The 24,672-nt window shown below is 42.5% G+C and overlaps 1 protein-coding gene across 1 annotated transcript; it reads right to left on the bottom strand.

The window, feature by feature from the left end:
* Nucleotides 1-1,074: 1,074 nt before the first annotated feature.
* LOC309552974 (olfactory receptor 5P55-like) lies at nt 1,075-24,672 on the bottom strand (the record flags this gene model as incomplete). Its single annotated transcript, XM_082253880.1, has 3 exons — nt 1,075-2,025; nt 14,787-15,051; nt 24,575-24,672. 3 exons carry the CDS (start codon nt 24,670-24,672, stop codon nt 1,075-1,077), a joined length of 1,314 nt encoding a protein of 437 aa, XP_082110006.1.

Below are 24,672 nucleotides of genomic sequence, written 5' to 3'. Positions count from 1 at the left end.
GATACCTGGCCCTATAGTAAAGAGACTGTAATAGACCCTAAAACGACATTGGAACAATTTAAATGACTTTTGTGGACATTGACAAAGCGATTTCTGTGCGACTGCAGCCGATCTCTAACTGCCCCTACAGCAACCACAGGATACCTCTCCCTAAGCTCAAAAGATACTAGATCTATGCCGAAATACCAGCCCTGAGAAGGACTTTTGTGGACATTGACAGAGCGATTTGTGACTGCAGCCGATCTCTAACTGCCCCTAAAGCAACCACTGGATACCTGTCCCTAACCTGAAAAGAGACTGTAGAAGGCCTATACCGAAATACCAGCCCTGAAAAGGACTTTTGTGGATCTTCACAGCACTATATGTGTCAGGCAAACTCTTCCTAATGAGCACAGCAGACCTCTCCCTACACTGGCAGAAAGTGGAATGTAAAATGGCCGCCAGATCGGGTCTATTTATAGGGTAGGGGGACTGTCCATGTGCTGGAATGTTTCAATTGGCTGTCCCATTCCACCTGACGGCTGTGTCATGGGCCAAAGTTCTTCTGAATGAAAAAGAAAATGGCGGCGCGGACATATTCGCCAACATCGGCAAAAGTCAGACTTTTTGCAAATTTGCCGCGAACCGACCACCGGGGGAACCGCAAGGCCATCTCTATTTAGCACTGGGAGACACTTTTTGAAAGATAAATAGCGCATTTTATATACAACTATATAGATCAGACCAAAATTAGGAACAAATGAGGATGAAAGAGGGACAGAGGGACTTTGTTCCAAATCAGGGACAGTCACTCGAAATCAGTTACGGTACAGTTACCCAATATAGAAATATAGGTCTTATGTATTGATTCCAAGGTACCCATGTCTATTGCAAATATTTTAGATTCATGTTCTCTGTATGCCTGTATCAAAAATAAATGATTAAATAAAATGTAAAGATGGGCTTTTTACGTTTTGCTTTTTTTACAGGGTTTACTTTATTATATTGGTTTGCCAGTTTTCAGGGTAAAAAAAATGTTGTAACCCTGCAGCATGAGCAATGGATATAGTAATAAATCAAAAATGTATCCAGGTATTATCTGGTTTTCAATGAAAATTTTGAATATAATTTACTATATACACTACGTCTAAAGGCTTCCTTAATATCTTTATTTCTCAAACTGTAAATAAAAGGATTTAAACACGGTATAAGCACAGTGTACAACAAAGCCAGTGTCTTAGTGATTATTTGTGAATGTTCTCCATTTGGAATCACATACATGATAATTAAAGTTCCATAATACAAGGAAACAACCGTTAGGTGGGAGCTGCAAGTGGAAAAAGATTTCCATCGCCCCGAAAAGGATGATATCTTTGTTATGGTTAAAACAATAAACATATATGAAATGACTATCACGAGGAAGGGTAAGATTATCACAGGAATGGACAACAAGGTACCTTCCAACTGAACCACAGAGACATCTGAACAAGAAAGTTCAACCAATGGATTAAAATCACAGAAAAAACCATCAATGACATTTGGGCCACAGAATTGTAGTTGACTTAAGTCAAGTGTTAGGTTGAGGGCTACAGAACAACTAAGAAGCCAAGATACTAAAATGAGTTTAATGCAAAGTGCATGATTCATAATAGATATGTAATGCAGAGGAGAACAGATGGCTAGATAGCGGTCATAGGACATCACGGTCAAAAGAAAACATTCAGATGTCACTGCTAAAGCAAAAAAATAATACTGAGTGATGCAGCCTGGAAGAGATATGTTGGCTTGTTCATGTAGTACAATATTTAGCATGTTAGGGGCAATGTCTGTGGTCAATATTAAATCTGTTACAGAGAGTTGGGAGAGGAAGAAGTACATGGGAAACTGGAGGGTCTTGCTGTGGGTTACCAGCTTGATGATTAAGAGGTTTCCACATATTGTCACAATGTATATTATAAGAAAAAGTGTGAAGAGCAGAAAATTAAATGTGTTCACATCCTGGAATCCTACAAAGAAGATTGTGGTGATGTTGCTTTCATAAACAGCCTGTGTGGTATGGAAAAAAAATAAAATATAATAATAACATATTTAATAATAAATCAACATAGCAAATTCTCAGGATTAGAAGATTAAATATACAATTACATTGCTTCAAGAAATTAAGCAGGGATACATATAGTACACTATTCTGTATGTTAGGCCCCGTTCACATAGGAGCGATCCGACTTGGGGGGGGGGGCGACCTCCGAGGTCACGGTTCGAGCAGCGCGCCGCGACCTCGGAGCAGCCGCCACGGACTTCATAACATTGAAGTCTATGGCGGTCGCCTCCGGGTTGCCGCAAAGAAGCTCCGGACCCTTTTTCTAAGTCGGAGTGACTTGTGTCGCTCCTATTAGAACGGGTCCGCAGCTTCCCTATGGAAGGCGACCTACGGCGACCTGTGAGGCGACCAGGTCGCCTCACAGGTCGCCTCAGTGTGAACGGGGACTTACAGTGGGTACGGAAAGTATTCAGACCCCCTTAAATTTTTCACTCTTTGTTATATTGCAGCCATTTGCTAAAATCATTTAAGTTCATTCTTCTTCCTCATGAATGTACAAATAGCACCCCATACTGACAGAAAAACACAGAATTGTTGACATTGTTGCAGATTTATTAAAAAAGAAAAACTGAAATATCACATGGTCCTAAGTATTCAGACCCTTTGCTGTGACACTCATATATTTAACTCAGGTGCTTTCCATTTCTTCTGATCATCCTTGAGATGGTTCTACACCTTCATTTGAGTCCAGCTGTGTTTGATTATACTGATTGGACTTGATTAGGAAAGCCACACACCTGTCTATATAAGACCTTCCAGATCACAATGCATGTCAGAGCAAATGAGAATCATGAGGTCAAAGGAACTGCCTGAAGAGCTCAGAGACAGAATTGTGGCAAGGCACAGATCTGGCCAAGGTTACAAAAAGATTTCTGCTTCACTTAAGGTTCATAAGAGCACAGTGGCCTCCATAATCGTCAAATGGAAGACGTTTGGGATGACCAGAACCCTTCCTAGAGCTGGCCGTCCGGCCAAACTGAGCTATCGGGGGAGAAGAGCCTTGGTGAGAGAGGTAAAGAAGAACCCAAAGATCACTGTGGCTGAGCTCCAGAGATGCAGTCAGGAGATGGGAGAAAGTTGTAGAAAGTCAACCATCACTGCAGCCCTCCACCAGTCGGGGCTTTATGGCAGAGTGGCCCAACGGAAGCCTCTCCTCAGTGTAAGACACATGAAAGCCTGCATGGAGTTTGCTAAAAAACACCTGAAGGACTCCAAGATGGTGAGAAATAAGATTCTCTGGTCTGATGAGACCAAAATAGAACTTTTTGGCCTTAATTCTAAGCTGTATGTGTGGAGAAAACCAGGCACTGCTCATCACCTGTCCAATACAGTCCCAACAGTGAAGCATGGTGGTGGCAGCATCATGCTGTGGGGGTGTTTTTCAGCTGCAGGGACAGGACGACTGGTTGCAATCGAGGGAAAGATGAATGCGACCAAGTACAGGGATATCCTGGACAAAAACCTTCTCCAGAGTGCTCTGGACCTCAGACTGGGCCGAAGGTTTACCTTCCAACAAGACAATGACCCTAAGCACAAAGCTAAAATAACGAAGGAGTGGCTTCACAACAACTCCGTGACTGTTCTTGAATGGCCCAGCCAGAGCCCTGACTTAAACCCAATTGAGCATCTTTGGAGAGACCTAAAAATGGCTGTCCACCAACGTTTACCATCCAACCTGACAGAACTGGAGAGGATCTGCAAGGAGGAATGGCAGAGGATCCCCAAATCCAGGTGTGAAAGACTTGTTGCATCTTTCCCAAAAAGACTCCTGGCTGTATTAGATCAAAAGGGGGCTTCTACTAAATACTGAGCAAAGGGTCTGAATACTTAGGACCATGTGATATTTCAGTTTTTCTTTTTTAATAAATCTGCAACAATGTCAACAATTCTGTGTTTTTCTGTCAGTATGGGGTGCTATGTGTACATTCATGAGGAAGAAGAATGAACTTAAATGATTTTAGCAAATGGCTGCAATATAACAAAGAGTGAAAAATTTAAGGGGGTCTGAATACTTTCCGTACCCACTGTATAATGGTCAAATAAATATATTAAAAAAAAACATTAAAGTGTATCTAAACTCGAAAACAAAAACATAATACCCATGCCTTCCTTAGCCTTATGTAGTGTAGATTAAAGCGTAACTTTTGTTGAGAAAAAAACATTCCCCCCTGGGTGATATATCTGGGTGATATATCTGGGTGATATATGTACATTGCAAGAAGTATAACAACCTTTGTTGCAGATTTCTACCTTTGAATTATTCTGAAGAAATCATTGTTTGTTCTTCTGTGCCACTGTGCTGAGTGGGTCTAATGGGAGTGGTTTCATAATTCTCAATCAGCTGTGCAGCTGCAGAGCATTAATGAGGAAATCTGCTGGGCCTGCATCCCATTACACGTGTTTCTATTGGGAGTATCTCACCAAAAATGACATTTTTGTTGCAGGGGATGCCAGAAATCTGACTTGTATCTTAGTGCAGACTTCTGGGAAAATTGGTGAGCCAATCACACAAGCAGGAAATTATGTTTCTGGGGGTGTGGTCAGTATACATTCTGTGTACAGAACAACTCCAGGTGACCATATTGCATTGCATTTTCAGAAAATGACAATTGCTGCAGATTGAAAAGGAAAGGTAATTTTAAATAAAATTCAATCACAATATGATTTGTGTCGCAATTGTATACGCTACATTATATTTTCTTTATTTGCTATTTTTTTCCCCGCGAAAGTGGAGTTACCCTTTAACAAAAGAAAACACAGAGGTACTTCAGTCTGGGTGGCCATCATTGCCCCTCTATAGATACAATGCATGAGAGAAAAGTTACTGCTCAAGGACAGAAATTTGTTATTGGCAGGATTATCAGTTGAAAACAAAGGGAAAAAATTGTGAAAAAGAAAGCTAATAAAGCCAACACAAATCTGGGTTTGACACATGAATGTAAAACTTATTCTTTACAGTGATATTAAATTAAAAAAACATGTCATACTTACCTGGTCTTTGCAGGGGTTTTGCACAGAGTAGCCCCGATCCTCCTCTTCCCGTGTCCCCCATCAGCACTCTTGGCCCCTCCCTCCTGTTGAGAGCCCCCAGAGCAATCAGCTTGCAATGGGGGCAACCTAGCAGGTGCACTCCTGTGTCACTGCTCTTCATGTCTATTCAGACACAGAGCTGCACCTCCACCCTGCTCCCCCCCCCCCGCCCTATCCTCATTGGCTCCCTGGCTGTGATAGCAGGTGGAATTGGTAAACACATCCAAAAGTCCACAAATTTCAAACTTTAATGCAAACCCCTCTAAACTCAAAGAAAGGCATACCTTAAAAATCAATTTTCCCCATTTTCAAGGCTAATGGGCAAGGACATGTAAAACGAAGGGCATGAGATGCTGGACACAACCCTAGGGAACATGTATCAATACAAATAAATTCCTCAAAAACAATGACCTTGTACCAGTGATCTTCTCCCCAACAAACTCTCATTACAAATGACAGATCCCCAGCTTACAGCTGACTGTAAAGAAAGAACCTCTGAATGCTGAATGACTAAAGCCCCGTACACACGTGTCGAAAATTGGCAGGGAATTTTCGTCCGATGACCGATCTGCCGATTTTCGGCTTGTTAGTATGATGCTTCCGACAACCAACTCCGACTTTTCGGCCGAAAAAAATCTGGTGTGCAGGCTATAAAATTTTTGTTGGCCGTCAACATAACGGCCGATTTTCGTGCAGTCAGTACAGATTTCGACAGGGAAAAATCTGATGAGCAAGTCTGGGCATGCTCAGAGAAGAAAGAACACAAAGAAAGCAAACCAACACATGACATCACTTCTGAAGTAGAATTTTGTTGGGTGAGAAAATTCGTGTGCAGTCTAGGCACATTCCAACCAACAAAACACAACTCTGGACAAAAGACGGACGATCGGTCGGCCGATAATCGCTGCGTGTGTACGGGGCTTTAGGGTCCACTCAATTTTTATAAACAAAAAGTTGAATTAGTGCTGCAAAGCCGGACTTGTGTTCTTTACAGCCTGTTTGAAGTGTACCGCCAGTCAGTACACTAAATACCAGCCATATAAAGTTTTTAAAAAATGTGGAAAGAAATTTAAACCCAAGAACAAAAAAACATTTATATATTGTTGCTTACCATTTAGCTACGGGGCTCCTTTTTTTCACCGAACTGAAGTCTCAAGCAAAAAAAAACCTTCCCGAATCTCTCCCGTGAACTATGGAACACCTCATCCCTACGCTAGGGAAATGAGTTGTTCAGCAATTCTAACACACTCCTTATCTCAGGGTGAGAGTGCTGCTCCTCTATAGCTACAGGACAGTAACATTTTACTGGCAGGATCAACAGATGTTCTTGGATTTAGATACACGTTAACTAGGAAAGAGCCTGAAACAGTAGGCAATGCACCTCTTTTACAGTGTACTGAATTCCACGAGGCTGGAGAATGAAAAGAACACAGAAATAAAGTAGACACTTACAATGTCAGCTACGGATCCATGATGAAAATCCATATGGTGTTAAAATGAGACTGAAATTGAAACAAATTGTGCAGCTTCTGTAATATACAATACGTAGGAAAACTGTTATTTTAGGAATTTTTTCTTATTGTTGTACAATTGCATATTCCAAAGAATGACTAAACGAGTGACGTGAATTCTTACAAAGGGATTATAGTCCAGATATTGCACTAGTAGCACTGCTGTATAATATTGTAGACCTTCTATCAGCTCACCAGAATGACTGTACAAGCCATGTTTATTAAATAAGAAATCGCTTTATATAAAAGTGTATACACATACAGTATATCCCTAGAGCGCATTTAATAATCCTGTAGAGGGAAAACTAGAGCCATTTGCGTTTTATGGATAATGATTTGATAAAAATAAAACTTGTTTAATCTTAATTAAATTATTTTCATTTAAGTGAATATCTAAAGCCATTTTATTCTGGTTTCTATAGAGTAGGGGATGGTTAAGACCCTGGTAATTTTTTTTTTTTTTTGCTGCTATTTTATTTAATTTTTTTAGGGAGATTTCCCCTAACTTTATGTCTCATAGACACAACAGGAAGTAACAGACAATCTCCTTGATGGACTACCCCCTCTGAGTCAATCAACCCCAAAAGAGGTTTCCGCATTAAAAAAGTGTCCTTTACATCAGCCTTTCTCAACCTTTTCAACACATAGGAACCCTTAAAATGATTTTCTGGCCTCGGGGAACCCTTGCTTAAAATTTAAAATCTACAACTCATGACACATTAGTGTGACAGTCAGTGGGAAGAATGCTCCTTACTCTTGTCATCATTGGGAATAATTACCCCCTTACAGATAGCTAAAAGGAACAATGGTGTAATGGGAAACTCATCTGAGAGGCAGGAATTGCCCATTTCTCAAGGAACCCCTAGCAACCTCAGGAGGAACCCTAGGGTTCCACTGAACTCTGGTTGAGAAACCCTGCTTTACATAGTTACTTTGGGGTTGATTTACTAAAACTGTAGATAGGAGAAAGGAGGTTCCCCTGGTGTGGGACTTATAAGGCACTAATAGTAGTCAAGAATTTAATAGAATAATACAATTTTTTCAGAAAAAAAATAACAATAGACAATATTAAAAAAAAGATGCAAGCAGTGTGTTCCAATGAATGTACAAAGCACAAAGGTAGTCAGGCTACAGCACAAAAGATACCCAATGCATTTTGAAGCAGATACGCTTCTTCTTCAGGGGTGAAGTGTTGGCTATGACTATTCCTCTAAGATTGAATCAAATAAAATAGCATTAGTACAACAATACTACAATTTTACAAAATATATTTGTAAGCATACATATATGCAAATATCATATCAATAGAGGATTAGATGGAAACTTACATACACTCTGTCACTGTACAATATACACTGTTTGCGGGTTTTAAAAACAAGAGATCGTCAGCCATCCACCGAATGAGTAAAGACAAAAAACGCAGAGCGCCTCTAAGTGCAGTATTTAATGCAACAATAATAGACAGTACATAGTTACTCACACATGAGTATGAGGTGTAGGCATAGGATAGCTCCGGCGATCCGAGAAGGATGGTGTGAGTCCAAAAAAGGGTCCCGAGTAGAGTGGTGTATCCAGCCGATGCGGTGGAACCGGTAGGCGGGGAGAAGCCGGCCGAAGATTCTTCCTCCTTCCGGGTTCGGCTGGTGTCCGGGGATCAGGTTGGAATGCAGCGTGTGTTGCATGACGTCACCGGAGCTAGTGGTGACACGACACATTTCAGAGCGTGCGCAAAGCTCACTCTGGGCATGCGTGCTCTTTTTTCAAGTTTAAGTAGGTGGAGTCCAGAGAAGGGGCCTTCTAAATAGCGAAAGGTGCCTATTATTGATGCTACATCTTATATCTACATTGAGACTTATTTTGGACTCCTATATCCATTTTATGGACTAAAAATGTCCCTCTTATCCACTTACGGTTATGCAAGTTTTTTTTTTAGCCCTGACCATTATCCCATTTTATTTATTTATTTTTTTATAAATACCACTGTGTAATTCACCCCTGTGAGTCTGTTGCTCAGAGGGCTTGTTTTTGTCCCTCATGCACCGAATGAGTAATCATGGTTTGATATTAGAAGATGATATTCCAGCGACTTAGTCCCAAAGAAATGAGGGGGCCTCTTGCTCTAATATATGGACCCTGTGGACGACTGAAGTCCAAAGATAATATCTTCTCAATATTTAACCATGACCAATTACCAACATAACACCTGCTATATTATAATATATAGAAAACCTGAGGGGCACCCTAGGTAAACTAGATGTTCTATAACCATGACTGCAAAAATACAGAAAGCCTGCTTAGATATCATTTGTTTCAACGATCACCTGACCTGAACCATTTAGGTATCCATGCATTCTGACATATTATTATTCATGCCAATGATGTTTTCTTTTTTAGCTGTTTGTTTAACAAATGCTTTTCCTACCATCAATATATTTGTGCACCGTACTATTTTTTTAATCACTGGTAAAAAAAAAAAAAAAATGCTTTTCAATAAAATACAGTTACCCATTACAGAACTATAGGCCTTATGTATTGATTCTAAGGTACCTTTGACTTTTGAAAATTATTATTATTTATGTTCACTGTATGCCTGTATCAAAAATAATAATGAAACAAAGAATTTAAAAATATATAATTAAATAAAATGTAAAGATTGGCTTCTCACATTTTTGATTTTTGTTAATGGATTTACTTTATTATATTCTTTTGTCAGTTTTCAGGGAAAAAAACATTTTATAACCCTGCATCATGAGCAATGGCTATAGTAATACATTTAAATATTTATCCTGTTATTATCTGATTTTCAACTTAAAATGTAAAAATAATTTACTATATACACTGTGTCTAAAGACTTCCTTAATATCTTTATTTCTCAAACTGTAAATTTAAAAAAAATATATTTAAACATGGTATAAGCAAAGCTTACAACAAAGCCAGTGTCTTAGGGATTATTTGTGAACGTTATTCATTTTGAATCACATACTTCAGCCTTTCTCAACCATTTCAACACAGAGGAACCCTTGAAATAATTTTTTGGTCTTGGGGAACCCCTGCTAAAAATTAAAACTCATTAGTGTGACAGTCAGTAGGAAGAATGCTCCTTACTCTTGTCATCATTGGGAAGAATTACCCCCTTACAGATAGCTAAAAGGAACAATGGTGTCATTGGGAACTTATCTGAGAGGCACAAATTGCCCATTGCTCAAGGAACCCCTAGCAACCTCAGGAAGAACCCTGGTTGAGAAACCCTGACATACATGATAATTAAAGTTCATCATTACAAGGACACAACCGTTAGATGGGAGCTGCAAGTGGAAAAAGATTTCCATCTCCCTGAAAAGGATGTAATCTTTGTTATGGTTAAAACAATAAACATATATGAAATTACTATCACAAGAAAGGGAAAGATTATCACAGGAATGGACAACAAGGTACCTTCCAACTGAACTACAGAGGCATCTGAACAAGAAAGTTCAATTAATGGATTAAAATCACAGAAAAAAAAAAAAATCAATAACATTTGGGCCACAGAATTGTAGTTGACTTAAGTCAAAAGTTAAGTTGAGGGCTACAGAATAACTCAAACACCAAGATACTAAAATGAGTTTAATGCAAAGTGCATGATTCATAATAGATATGTAATGCAGAGGAGAACAGATGGCTAGATAGCGGTCATAGGACATCACTGTCAGAAGAAAACATTCAGATGTCACTGCTAAAGAAAAATAATAATACTGAGTGAAGCAGCCTGAAAGAGATATGTTGGCTTGATCATATAGTACAATATTTAGCATGTTAGGGGCAATGTCTGTGGTCAATATTAAATCTGTTACAGAATGTTGAGTGAGGAAGAAGTAAATGGGAGAGTGAAGGGTCTTGCTGTAGGTTACCAGCTTGATGATTAAGAGGTTTCCACATATTGTCACAATGTATATAATAAGAAAAAGTGCAAAGAACAGAAGATTAAATGTGTTCACATCGTGGAACCCTACAAATAAGATTGTAGTGACATTGCTCTAATAAACAGCCTGTGTGGTATGAGAAAAAATAATATAATAATACATTTAATGATAAAGGAACATAAAAAAAATCTCAGAATTAAATATTAAATAAACAATTAACTTGTTTCAAGAAATTAAGCAGAAAAAAGAGGAATTGGTCGAGCTTTGTGTCAATTTGTTAAATTGATAGATATAAAATTAAAAAAATTGCTAATTTGGTGGTGAAGGGGTTAGCATTTCCACCTAGTGACATTAGGGTCATCAGTTTGAATGCCAACCATGGCCCCATCTGCACAAAGTTTGTAAGTTCTCCAGGTGTCTGCATGGGTTTCCTCAAAAACTCCAAAGACATGCTGTTAGGTTAATTGGTACTGTCTAAATTGCCCCTGAATGTGAGTTAGGGGCCTTAGATTGTAAGCTCCTTGAGGGCAAGGACTGAGGTGAATGTATATGTAAAGCACTGCATAAAATTGATGCCACTATATATGTACCTAAAATAAGTAAAATACTTATAAGAATATAAACAGTGTGCTATATGTTATTATGGGCAAATAAAGATTTTACAAAATATTTATTATTTTTTTTAAAATACATTTTTATTAACATTTTCCAAAATACAGGGAAATAACAATCATTGCATGAAAATAGTCGCTTGCATCAAAACAGAAAACACGTGATTACATTTAGCAATAATAACAAAACTGGAGGGATCAACTGTGGTAAGAGGGGGGTGAGGGGAGACAAGAGAAGAGGGCTCACAGAAATCAAAATGCAGCAAATGGTCAAAATGGTCCTCTATTGTACGTAAAAGAGCGGTTAAAGGAGTCCAAAGCCAGATTGGGAAAATCAGACGAGATGAATGCGCACCAAGGAGTATAAAAACGTTTACAGGATGATGGGTGGTTGAAATCCGTGAAAATCTTTTCTCTGTGAATTAGTTGAATGAGTTCTTGTTTGATTTGAGGAATGGAGGGGCAAGGTAGGGAGGTCCAGTTCCGTAAGATAACTCTCCGTGCAGTAAGTAGGCATAAGAGAATCCATTCCTTGTGGTAGGAGTGATGTGGAAGTGACAATGTTAGGTACTGTTTGTCCCAATGTCCATAAATCAACAACAGAGGGTCCTTCAGTAGATTCAGCAATGTAACACTGTGGATGAAAGAGATGACCTGATCCGAGAAGGCCGAGATTAAAGAGCAAGCCCAAAAACGATGAGAAAGAGAGGGTTTTGCTTGTTTACAGTAAGGGCAGATCGCTGAGTCCAGGTTGTCCTTATCAACTAGAAAAGGGAGATAGGCCCTATGTATATTTTTCATCTGTGTTTCCTTCCATTGTTCACATTGAATGAACAGAGTGGTTTCGTTATAGCCAGAAAGTATTTTGTTCATAAGGTTTGGATCTGGGAAGTCTTTACGCCAATTGTTGGCTGAGAGGGAGAATAAAGAGAGATCCAGCGCTTTTGTCAGCTGCCCATAGATATCAGATATTTTGTAGGAGCTCCCCAAGAGGAGCCGATTGAGGAAGGAGGGTTTGAAGCGTATGCTGCCATTCGAACAGGAAGAGCGGATATAGTTCACGCATTGACAGAAATTAAATGAGTGAGATGTCGAAAGAGAAAACCTTTGCACAATAGTGGGGAAAGGGAGAGGCATTCCTGTGTCATCCTGACACAGAGACGAGAATTTTGTGAGTTCTTTCGCACGCCATTCATTAAAAGCACCGTGATCCATGCCAGGGAGGAATCCAGGGTTGCCTTGGATAGGGGTATCCTTAGATAAAAAAGGGGATAAATTGAGATTTTTAAAGGATTCCCTCCAAGCAATGACTATGTCTCTGAGGAGTAAGTTTTGTCTCAAGTCACTCGGGACAGAGATCAATTTACAATGGAGAAGAGCAGTTAGAGAATATGGATGTCCCATGGCCGGTTTCAGGTGAAAGTTACAGTGTTGTGAAGATTCGGAAATCCAATCTAGGCCTATCCTGAGCAAAGCAGATAGATTATAGAATCTGATGTTTGGAAGGCTGATGCCCCCCTCACTCCTGGGAAGGTAAAGTTTATTCAAAGATATATGAGGTCGCTTCCTTTGCCAGATTAATTTCATAAGGGCTTTGTTTAGCAATTGTCTGAGTGTTTGAGCAACAGTGGGATAATTTGCAGTGGGTATAATAGCCGAGCAAAGCTGACCATCTTAAAGAGGTTGCACCTTCCCAGGAGTGATAGGGGGAGATCCATCCAGTTGTCCAATTCCTTATTAATCTTTTGAAACAAAGGAAGGTAGTTCAGTGAGTACAACATTGAGGGAAGCTTCCGTATTTTAATGCCCAGGTAAGTAATGGACGATTTAGCCAGGGCAAAGGGAGATAGGGTCGACCATGTTGTGATAGAGGAACCGCTTAATGGGAGTATTTCGCTCTTATGGAAATTTATGCGAAGACCCAAGTAGGTTCGGAAGTTATCAAACGTTTGTTTTATAATGGGCATATCTGCCGTAGGATTGACAGTGAATATAAGTACGTCGTCCGCGAAAAGAGCGGTATGGAGTTCATGCCCACCAACTTGTATGCCATACAGGGGGGCGTAATCGAGAAGGAACCTGGAAAGGGGTTCCAGGGCCAGATTGAAGAGCAGGGGGACAGGGGACAACCAGCTACCATCAATCTGGCCATGGGAGTAGAGTACATGGAGTTAATCAGGGACATGAAGGGGCCAAAGAAGCCTAATTTGGAGAGAACCATTTAACATTTACGTTATTAAAGACTTTCTCCGCATTGAGGGTAATAATGGCTACGTCTTTGTCTGGATGTCGTTTAGCGTAATCTAGCACAAGAAGGACCTTGCAGATGTTGAGAGTCGCCGTACTGCCTTTAACGAAGCCTGATTGAGCTGGATGTATAAGGGAGGGGAGGATATCTGCAAGTCTAGTGGCCACTATTTTAGAAAGTATTTTGACATCTAAATTGAGGAGTGATATGGGCCGATAGGAACCTGGTTCCAAGGGGTCTTTGTTCTTTTTACTCAAATAATGATAATGGCCTGGTTTCCTGATTGCAAGTAGGGGCCACCCATCCAAATCGTATTATAAACTGCCAATATTGTTTGTTCTAACGGTTCACGGAGGGTTTTGTTGAACTCCCTCGTGAAACCGTCTGGTCCAGGAGCTTTATTAGGGGCCAAGTGAGAGATGGTGGCGGACAATTCAGTGGCGGTAATGGGGGCATTAAGGAAATCCCTCTGGGCTGAAGTAATTGTAGGGAGCGATCGTTTATCCAAAATGGTCAGGGCTGCCGTGGCGTCTATGGGGTCAGGCGCATATAAAGAGGAATAGAATTGGTGCATAATGCTAGCAATTGCCACGGGAGTGTTTTCAACAACACCTTGTGAGTTCCTCAGGGCCGTATATATGCGTGGGGGTGTAGGGGCCCCTGCACAGTCGGGCCAGAAGTTTGCCCACTTTGTTGCCATGTTTAAAAAACATGGCATCAGTGTAAGAGCATTTAAGAAGTTCCAATTCCTGTGCCCACATGTCAAAATCATGTTTGGCTTTGTGCCAGAGATCCTTATTTGTGGCAGAGGGATTGGTAACAAGACAATGTTAGGCTTGCTGTAGATTGGAGCTGGCCAGTTTGTATTTCGCTAAGGCTAATCTCTTATGGGAAGTTGCATATGCAATGGTTTTTCCTCTAAGGAAAGACTTAGCAGCATCCCAGAAGAGATTGAGATCATCTCTGTGGGGGGCATTCGCATCGGAATATTCTAATATTCTTCCCATGCTCGAGTGATATATTTTTCGAAGTCTGCATTTTGATAGAGAAAAGATGGGAAGCGCCAGGAGGATTGAGAGGGTGTTACAGTATTATAATTTAGGGAGACAGAAATAGGGGCATGGTCAGATATAGCGATTGCATTAATGGTCGTGTCGGTGATAGCAGGAATGACGCTGTCAGTGCAGAAGATGTAGTCTATCCTGGTAAAGACATTATGGGGAGTTGAGTAAAAGGTGAACTCCCTGTCTATACGGTGAAAGAGTCTCCAGGTGTCAATTAAGTGAAGAGAATCCATGGTGGAACCTAACAGCGTTGGTGATAAGGATGTCGTGGCTTTGGTTGGGCGTTTGGAGGGGAACGGTCATTGGTGATATGGTGTATGCAATTTAAATCGCCGCCTACTATATGCGGGAGGTGAGGATGTTTCAGGAGTTTAGTGGAGAGGGCAGCGAAAAAGTGAGTATTGGGATTGTTGGGTGCGTACACATTAGAAATGAGGAGGTCCCTGTTGTAGATGCGGAGGTGGACTGATACAAAGCGACCAAAGTCGTCAGTTTCTGAAGAAACTATTTCATAGGTGAGGTTCTTGTTAATTAGAATCAGGACCCCCGCTTTCCGACCCACTGCATCAGAGCCCAGGACTGTGTCCACCCAAAGCTTTTTCAATCTAAAGAAATCAGAAGATGTTAAATGAGATTCCTGTAGCAGAGCTATGTCAGTTTTCAACCGTTTAAGGTGGCAAAGGATCTTGGTATGCTTAGTAGGGGACCTTAGTCCCCTTAATATTCCATGACACAACTTTCATATGAGAGTCAATAGTAAAAGGGTTTTGGCCAGATATTTCACACGACACAGGGATGGAGGGAATGAGTATGGCATAGGATTTATCTGTGAGTATGGGGATAATAGCTGAAGTATAGAGTGGAGATGAACTTGGCTGTGCCAAAGGGGGCTGGTGAGACCAGGGAAGGAGTGAGGGAAGGGATAAAGAAACCTTATAAACAGAATTATAGGGAGAACACAATCAGCAGTTAACTAAACTTTTTTCTGCATGACAAACACTGTGAACCAGCTCTAGGGGCTACCGCGTACCCAATCATAGGTGCCAGCATACCCCACACTGAATATGAAATATTAAAGTATCTAAACTCAGGAACAAAAACATAATACCAAGGCCACCCTCTGCCCCATGTAGTGTTAATTTAACAAAGGAAGACATACTTGCAGTTAAGTCTGGGTGGAAATCGTTGCCTCCTCTATAGATATAGTGCAGGGGTGAAAGTAGCTGCTCAGGGACAGGCTATAATATTTTTTTATATCTTTTTATGTGACAACACTGAAGAAATGACACTTTGCTACAATGTAAAGAAGTGAGTGTACAGCTTGTATAACAGTGTCAATCTGCTGTCCCCCTCAAAATAACTCAACACACAGCCATTAATGTCTAAACCGCTGGCAACAAAAGTAAGTACACCCCTAAGTGGAAATGTCCAAATTGGGCCCTAAGTGTCAATATTTTTTTGTGGTCACCATTATTTTCCAGCACTGCCTTAACCCTCTTGGGCATGGAGTTCACCAGAGCTTCACAGGTTGCCACTGGAGTCCTTTTGTGAGATATTGTATATCTGAAGGAGAGTGCATGAGCGTGTTGGTGGTGTGAGCCACTGCACAATTCATCTGTGGAAGATGAATTGAGAAGTGGGTTGGGACTCATTCTACAAAGATGAACAATTACAGAGATATAGGCTTTCACATTTATTATATTGGATATTGCACATTAGTCACAATTTTAATGGTTATATGTCTCTATTTAGTATATTTTAATTTACCATATGATTTTCAGGTATGGTTTTGGGGTAGGCGCAACAGAAACTTTTGATTTAACCTTTTATGATATATTGTGGGTAGTGTTGAGCGAACACGGACTGTATTATTCGTGTTCGTACCGAATAATTGGATTTTTTTTACCCGAACACGGACACGGACACTTTACTGTATGTTCGGGTAAAAATCCGTGTTCGGTCGTTTTATTTCCGGGTTTTGCATGCTTTGGCGCTCTTTTCATGGAGGGCTTTCAACAGCCAATCAACAATCGTTTAACTGGTGTGCCTTAAGCCATCCCAGCCATGCCTGCAAATGTCTTAGTAGCTGTGATTGGCCGTCTGAAGCATGTGACCAAGTCTTTATAAGTTCGAGGCAGCCGCCGCAGCAGCGTCATTCTGCTGCTTAGCTAAGGGACAGAGCACACATCAATGTGCTGGCTGCTGATTAGGGAAAGATAGGCAGGAAAAAACCATTTGTGTCCGGATAGAATTGAGGGACAGGTCGGAGTGTTTAGGCAGGGCGAGTTGTAGGCATTTTAGGGATAGAGTCTGCTGAATTATAGGGTCAGTGTCTTCTACAAACTACAATCGATATTGCTGTGTGGGGGGTGGGGTGAATCTGCACTCAATCCTGATCTACGATCTCTTCTCAATCCTGTTAGGGACAGAGTCTGCTGAATTTTAGGGAAACTGTGTTCTACAAACTACAATCGATATTGCTGTGTGGTGTGGGATTGGAGATAGGCAGGTGTCAGTGATCCACATCCATTTTTCTGTGTGTGAGCTGCAGTGAACACAATCTTTTTGGGCTGCAGTGAACACAATCTTTTTGGGCTGCAGTGAACACAATCTTTTTGGGCTGCAGTGAACACAATCTTTTTGGGGTGCAGTGAACACAATCCTTTTTGGTGTGCAGTGAACACAATCTTTGTGGGGTGCAGTGAACAAAATCCTTTGTGGGGTGCAGTGAACACAATCTTTTTGGGGTGCAGTGAACAAAATCCTTTTTGGGGTGCAGTGAACAACATCCTTTTTGGGGTGCAGTGAACACAATCTTTTTGGGGTGCAGTGAACAAAATCCTTTGTGGGGTGCAGTGAACACAATCTTTTTGGGGTGCAGTGAACACAATCTTTTTGGGGTGGAGTGAACAACATCCTTTTTGGGGTGCAGTGAACAAAATCCTTTTTGGGGTGCAGTGAACAAAATCATTTTTGGGGTGCAGTGAACACAATCTTTTTGGGGTGCAGTGAACACAATCTTTGTGGGGTGCAGTGAACACAATCTTTTTGGGGTGGAGTGAACAACATCCTTTTTGGGGTGCAGTGAACAACATCCTTTTTGGGGTGCAGTGAACACAATCTTTTTGGGGTGCAGTGAACACAATCTTTGTGGGGTACAGTGAACAGAATCTTTGTGGGGTGCAGTGAACACAATCTTTGGGGGGTACAGTGAACACAATCTTTTTGGGGTGCAGTGAACACAATCTTTGTGGGGTGCAGTGAACACAATCTTTTTGGGGTGGAGTGAACAAAATCATTTTTGGGGTGCAGTGAACAACATCCTTTTTGGGGTGCAGTGATCAAAATCCTTTTTGGGGTGCAGTGAACACAATCTTTTTGGGGTGCAGTGAACAAAATCCTTTGTGGGGTGCAGTGAACAGAATCTTTGTGGGGTGCAGTGAACACAATCTTTGGGGGGGGTACAGTGAACACAATCTTTTTGGGGTGCAGTGAACACAATCTTTGTGGGGTACAGTGAACAGAATCTTTGTGGGGTGCAGTGAACACAATCTTTGGGGGGTACAGTGAACACAATCTTTTTGGGGTGCAGTGAACACAATCTTTGGGGGGTACAGTGAACACAATCTTTTTGGGGTGCAGTGAACACAATCTTTGTGGGGTGCAGTGAACACAATCTTTGGGGGGGTACAGTGAACACAATCTTTTTGGGGTGCAGTGAACAACATCCTTTTAGGGTGCAGTGAACACAATCTTTGTGGGGTGCAGTGAACAACATCCTTTTAGGGTGCAGTGAACACAATCTTTGTGGGGTACAGTGAACAGAATCTTTGTGGGGTGCAGTGAACACAATCTTTGGGGGGTACAGTGAACACAATCTTTGTGAGGTGCAGTGAACACAATCTTTGTGGGGTGCAGTGAACACAATCATTGTGGGGTGCAGTGAACTCAATCTTTGTGGGGTACAGTGAACACAATCTCATACTTCTGAAGATTTGAGGGTGCTGCCTGTTCCATACTCCCCCTACTCCTCATCTAGCCTTTTAGGGGTACAAACAATAGTAATTGGGGCCTAGTGTGGTTGTGTACGTGTGATATACATACACTTTTTTTGGATCATATTTTCTATTCCGCTATTTAATCAAAAACCTTTGGGGATCAGTTAAATTGGGGGATAGTCTGTGTTGGTACGTGTGAGAGAGATCCACCTTTCCAAGTTGTTGGGGTTCATCTCATACTTCTGAAGATTTGAGGGTGCTGCCTGTTCCATACCCCCCCTACTCCTCATCTAGCCTTTTAGGGGTACAAACAATAGTAATTGGGGCCTAGTGTGGTTGTGTACGTGTGATATACATACACTTTTTTTGGATCATATTTTCTATTCCGCTATTTAATCAAAAACCTTTGGGGATCAGTTAAATTGGGGGATAGTCTGTGTTGGTACGTGTGAGAGAGATCCACCTTTCCAAGTTGTTGGGGTTCATCTCATACTTCTGAAGGTTTGAGGGTGCTGCCTGTTCCATACCCCCCCTACTCCTCATCTAGCCTTTTAGGGGTACAAACAATAGTAATTGGGGCCTAGTGTGGTTGTGTACGTGTGATATACATACACTTTTTTTGGATCATATTTTCTATTCCGCTATTTAATCAAAAACCTTTGGGGATCAGTTAAATTGGGGGATAGTCTGTGTTGGTACGTGTGAGAGAGATCCACCTTTCCAAGTTGTTGGGGTTCATCTCATACTTCTGAAGGTTTGAGGGTGCTGCCTGTTCCATACCCCCCCTACTCCTCATCTAGCCTTTTAGGGGTACAAACAATAGTAATTGGGGCCTAGTGTGGTTGTGTACGTGTGATATACATACACTTTTTTTGGATCATATTTTCTATTCCGCTATTTAATCAAAAACCTTTGGGGATCAGTTAAATTGGGGGATAGTCTGTGTTGGTACGTGTGAGAGAGATCCACCTTTCCAAGTTTTTGGGGTTCATCTCATACTTCTGAAGATTTGAGGGTGCTGCCTGTTCCATACCCCCCCTACTCCTCATCTAGCCTTTTAGGGGTACAAACAATAGTAATTGGGGCCTAGTGTGGTTGTGTACGTGTGATATACATACACTTTTTTTGGATCATATTTTCTATTCCGCTATTTAATCAAAAACCTTTGGGGATCAGTTAAATTGGGGGATAGTCTGTGTTGGTACGTGTGAGAGAGATCCACCTTTCCAAGTTGTTGGGGTTCATCTCATACTTCTGAAGGTTTGAGGGTGCTGCCTGTTCCATACTCCCCCTACTCCTAGCCTTTTAGGGGTACAGACAATAGTAATTGGGGCCTAGTGTGGTTGTGTACGTGTGATATACATACACTTTTTTTGGATCATATTTTCTATTCCGCTATTTAATCAAAAACCTTTGGGGATCAGTTAAATTGGGGGATAGTCTGTGTTGGTACGTGTGAGAGAGATCCACCTTTCCAAGTTGTTGGGGTTCATCTCATACTTCTGAAGGTTTGAGGGTGCTGCCTGTTCCATACCCCCCCTACTCCTCATCTAGCCTTTTAGGGGTACAAACAATAGTAATTGGGGCCTAGTGTGGTTGTGTACGTGTGATATACATACACTTTTTTTGGATCATATTTTCTATTCCGCTATTTAATCAAAAACCTTTGGGGATCAGTTAAATTGGGGGATAGTCTGTGTTGGTACGTGTGAGAGAGATCCACCTTTCCAAGTTTTTGGGGTTCATCTCATACTTCTGAAGGTTTGAGGGTGCTGCCTGTTCCATACCCCCCCTACTCCTCATCTAGCCTTTTAGGGGTACAAACAATAGTAATTGGGGCCTAGTGTGGTTGTGTACGTGTGATATACATACACTTTTTTTGGATCATATTTTCTATTCCGCTATTTAATCAAAAACCTTTGGGGATCAGTTAAATTGGGGGATAGTCTGTGTTGGTACGTGTGAGAGAGATCCACCTTTCCAAGTTGTTGGGGTTCATCTCATACTTCTGAAGGTTTGAGGGTGCTGCCTGTTCCATACCCCCCCTACTCCTCATCTAGCCTTTTAGGGGTACAAACAATAGTAATTGGGGCCTAGTGTGGTTGTGTACGTGTGATATACATACACTTTTTTTGGATCATATTTTCTATTCCGCTATTTAATCAAAAACCTTTGGGGATCAGTTAAATTGGGGGATAGTCTGTGTTGGTACGTGTGAGAGAGATCCACCTTTCCAAGTTTTTGGGGTTCATCTCATACTTCTGAAGATTTGAGGGTGCTGCCTGTTCCATACCCCCCCTACTCCTCATCTAGCCTTTTAGGGGTACAAACAATAGTAATTGGGGCCTAGTGTGGTTGTGTACGTGTGATATACATACACTTTTTTTGGATCATATTTTCTATTCCGCTATTTAATCAAAAACCTTTGGGGATCAGTTAAATTGGGGGATAGTCTGTGTTGGTACGTGTGAGAGAGATCCACCTTTCCAAGTTGTTGGGGTTCATCTCATACTTCTGAAGGTTTGAGGGTGCTGCCTGTTCCATACTCCCCCTACTCCTAGCCTTTTAGGGGTACAAACAATAGTAATTGGGGCCTAGTGTGGTTGTGTACGTGTGATATACATACACTTTTTTTGGATCATATTTTCTATTCCGCTATTTAATCAAAAACCTTTGGGGATCAGTTAAATTGGGGGATAGTCTGTGTTGGTACGTGTGAGAGAGATCCACCTTTCCAAGTTGTTGGGGTTCATCTCATACTTCTGAAGGTTTGAGGGTGCTGCCTGTTCCATACTCCCCCTACTCCTCATCTAGCCTTTTAGGGGTACAAACAATAGTAATTGGGGCCCAGTGTGGTTGTGTACGTGTGATATACATACACTTTTTTTGGATCATATTTTCTATTCCGCTATTTAATTTAACTGGGCCTCCATGCGAGACCTGTGTGCCTTGTTGCGCTGTTTTGAGTACTCCACCAACATGGCCAGTGGCAATGACGCCGTTCTCAGCTTAACTATCCCACTTCTATGCCTCCTTGAAAAAACAATTCGGGCGATGATGGAAGAGGATGTGGCACAGGATGAGGAGGAGGAGGAGGATGAAGAGGTAACATTTCCAAGGCTTTCAGGGCAGTCATTCGCAAGGGGCTCCGAGGGTGGGTTCCTGCACATGCAAACGCCAGGGACGCAATTGTCCAGCAGGGGCACAGTTCTGGAGGATGAGGAGGATGAGGAGGAGGAGGAGCTGGAGGAGGAGATGGAACCATGTTCACAGCAGGGTGGCACCCAGGCCAGCTCATGGCCATCACTGGTGCGTGGCTGGGGGGATACAGAGGACACGGACGATACACCTCCCACAGAGGACAGCCTTTCGTTGCCTCTGGGCAGCCTGGCACACATGAGCGATTACATGCTGCAGTGTCTCCACAACGACCGCCGAGTTGCCCACATTCTAACTTGTGCTGATTACTGGGTGGCCACGCTGCTGGATCCCCGTTACAAGGACAACGTACCGTCCTTAATTCACTCACTGGAGCGCGATCGCAAGATGCGCGAGTACAAGCGCACGCTGGTAGACGCCATGCTGCTGGCATTCCCATCTGACAGCGGGGCCACAGTGGAAGCACAAGGCAGAGGAGGAGGAGGAGGAGGTCGCCAACGCAACCAGGGCACCGCCAGCACCTCAGAAGGCAGGGTTAGCATGGCCGAAATGTGGAAAAGCTTTGTCAGCACGCCACAACAAACAGCAGCACCAGCAGCTCAGATGGAACGTCTTAGCAGGAGGCAGCATTTTACCAACATGGTGGAGCAGTATGTGTGCACACGCCTACATGTAGTGAATGACGGGTCTGCCCCCTTCAACTTCTGGGTCTCCAAATTGGGCACATGGCCTGAGCTTGCCCTTTACGCCTTGGAGGTGCTGGCGTGCCCTGCAGCCAGTGTATTATCTGAACGGGTATTTAGCACGGCTGGGGGCGTTATAACAGACAAGCGCAGCCGCCTGTCCAGAGACAATGTGGACAAGCTCACGTTCATTAAAATGAACCAGGCATGGATCCCACGGGACTTTTCCGTACCTTATGCAGAATAGCAATGGATACCGACCTTACCCACCCATTGTTCCATTTTTGCTCTTTCTCACTCTTTTGGGGTGTACCCTCATTTAAAATTTTTGAAAAGAAGCAGTGTTGGCTACCTCGTCCTCCTCCTCAGGGCCAGATTAATGTAGGGGCTATTGGAGCTGCAGCTCCAGGCCCCTACCTTTTATATAGGCCCCGGGTTGGCCATATTCACTGTTACCGCTCTTCTGTCACTTGTAAACACAGAAGTCTGGCTTCTATGCTCGCTTCCCCAGGCAGCACCCTCAGAACCTCCCCACACAGCGTGAAGGCCGGACAAGGAGGGACAGTTGGCGATGCATGGATGTGTTTATGGGCTTCAGAGACAGCATCCCATGTTGAATTAGGCATGCATGGCTGCACCCTTCCTCCTCTGGGTGCATGGCAAGGCACGGCCCTTAAGGCCCTTCAAAATCCTCAGCACCAAGCCCATGATGCTGTTAATCCGGCCCTGGTCCTCCTCCACCGCCGCTTCCACCTACACCGCCCATAGGTGTGCGCAGCCTATTGCATTAAGGTGTGCACCCCAAAGTTGAAATACACATGCCTGTGTTTGCCAGCAGGGAGAGTAATGTATCGGGGCCATGTACCTGTAGGCAAGGAGAAATAGAGCAGAGCAGGTCCCAGGGAGATCTTTCCCATCTCCTCACTGGCAATGCTATGTGCCCTAGGTGATTAGGGTGTGCCCAGGCACACCCAGCACACCCTGTGCGCACGCCTATGTCACCGCCACATCCACCACCACCTCAACCTCCCTCCTACTCCATATGGGCCTCGTCCTTCAGAGATGAAGAAGAACATTGTTTTATTTTTCTGTTTTTTTTTGTTGTTTTAAGTTATTTCCCTATCCACATTTGTTTGCAGAGCACTTGCCATGCTCTTAATTACGTTTTGCTGCCATTTGCAGCACTCTAGCCCTTTCCTTTGGTGTTTTAGAGCCATTTTAGTGCCTTAAAGTTCGGGTCCCCATTGACTTCAATGGGGTTCGGTGTCCGGGAAAAGTTCGGTAAAAGTCCGGGACACGGACCCGGACTTTTTTTTAAAGTTCGGCCGAACCCGTCGAACACGGACATCTAGGTGTCCGCTCAACCCTAATTGTGGGAACACATTTTATTTGTTTTCAGCTGCTCATTATTAATAATTTTTCATTCTTATGTTTTTATTTTTATTTATTTGTGTTTATTATTTATTCACCATAGAGGGAGTATTTAGGCAGCGCTGGACTGTATTCAAATCTGCTAGAGCTCCCCTTTAAATCACAGCCCACAGAGTTCCTCCTTTACATCAAACTCCAAAGTTCCCTTTTACATCACTGTCCACAAAGTTCAACCTCACATCACAATGTAAGGGGGAACTCTGCAGAACCTGATGTAAAGGGGAATTCTGCAGACCATGCTATAAGGGGGAATGCTGCGGACTCTGATGTAAAGGGGAACTCTGATGTAGGAGGGTCTCTAGTCACCAGATCCCTCCCTTCCCTTACATCAGAGATTGCAGCATTCCTCCTAACATCTTGGTCTGCAGTATTCCCCATTACATCAGAGTTCCCCAATATGGATGGTAGGCACCCCTAGGCTGTACAGGGGGTACCTGCAATGACGGACAGGTAATCAGGGGATCACATACCATGTGCTGCATTTAATAGAGTACTACAGACAATGCTAAGCCAGTATAGGGAGGGCACCCTAGCATGACTAGAGATCACCCCTGTACAGGTGTTGACTGCACTGGCAGACATTACATGACATGATGAAGTAGTTTAGACATGAATGGAGGGCCCCATCTTACTCAGACAATAATACTCCTAGCCCCATGCAACCTGTGGCTGTACAGCTGTAGGGTGATAATGACAGACTGTGGGGATGACCTCAGTCTGGCCTGTCAGTGAGGAGGCTGGGCACACACACACACACATATTCATAGAATGCCAGAGCAGGATGTACACACTAAATAGCCCATCATCCTATCATCATATTGGCGTAGGTTGGGCCATGCTGGTTGCAGTCAAAGCACTTGCAGTTGTGAGGTAAGCTGGTCATCTCCCACAGCAGCTTTGGTTGCTTCTCCTCCTGCTTCCACTTGGTACTGGCTGGCAGCTCACAGAAGATCAT

The sequence above is a fragment of the Pelophylax lessonae genome (genome assembly GCF_965119305.1).
Source record: "Pelophylax lessonae genome assembly, chromosome: 4".
In the NCBI taxonomy this organism is placed as follows: domain Eukaryota; kingdom Metazoa; phylum Chordata; class Amphibia; order Anura; family Ranidae; genus Pelophylax; species Pelophylax lessonae.
This window is presented reverse-complemented; position numbering and strand designations above follow the sequence as displayed.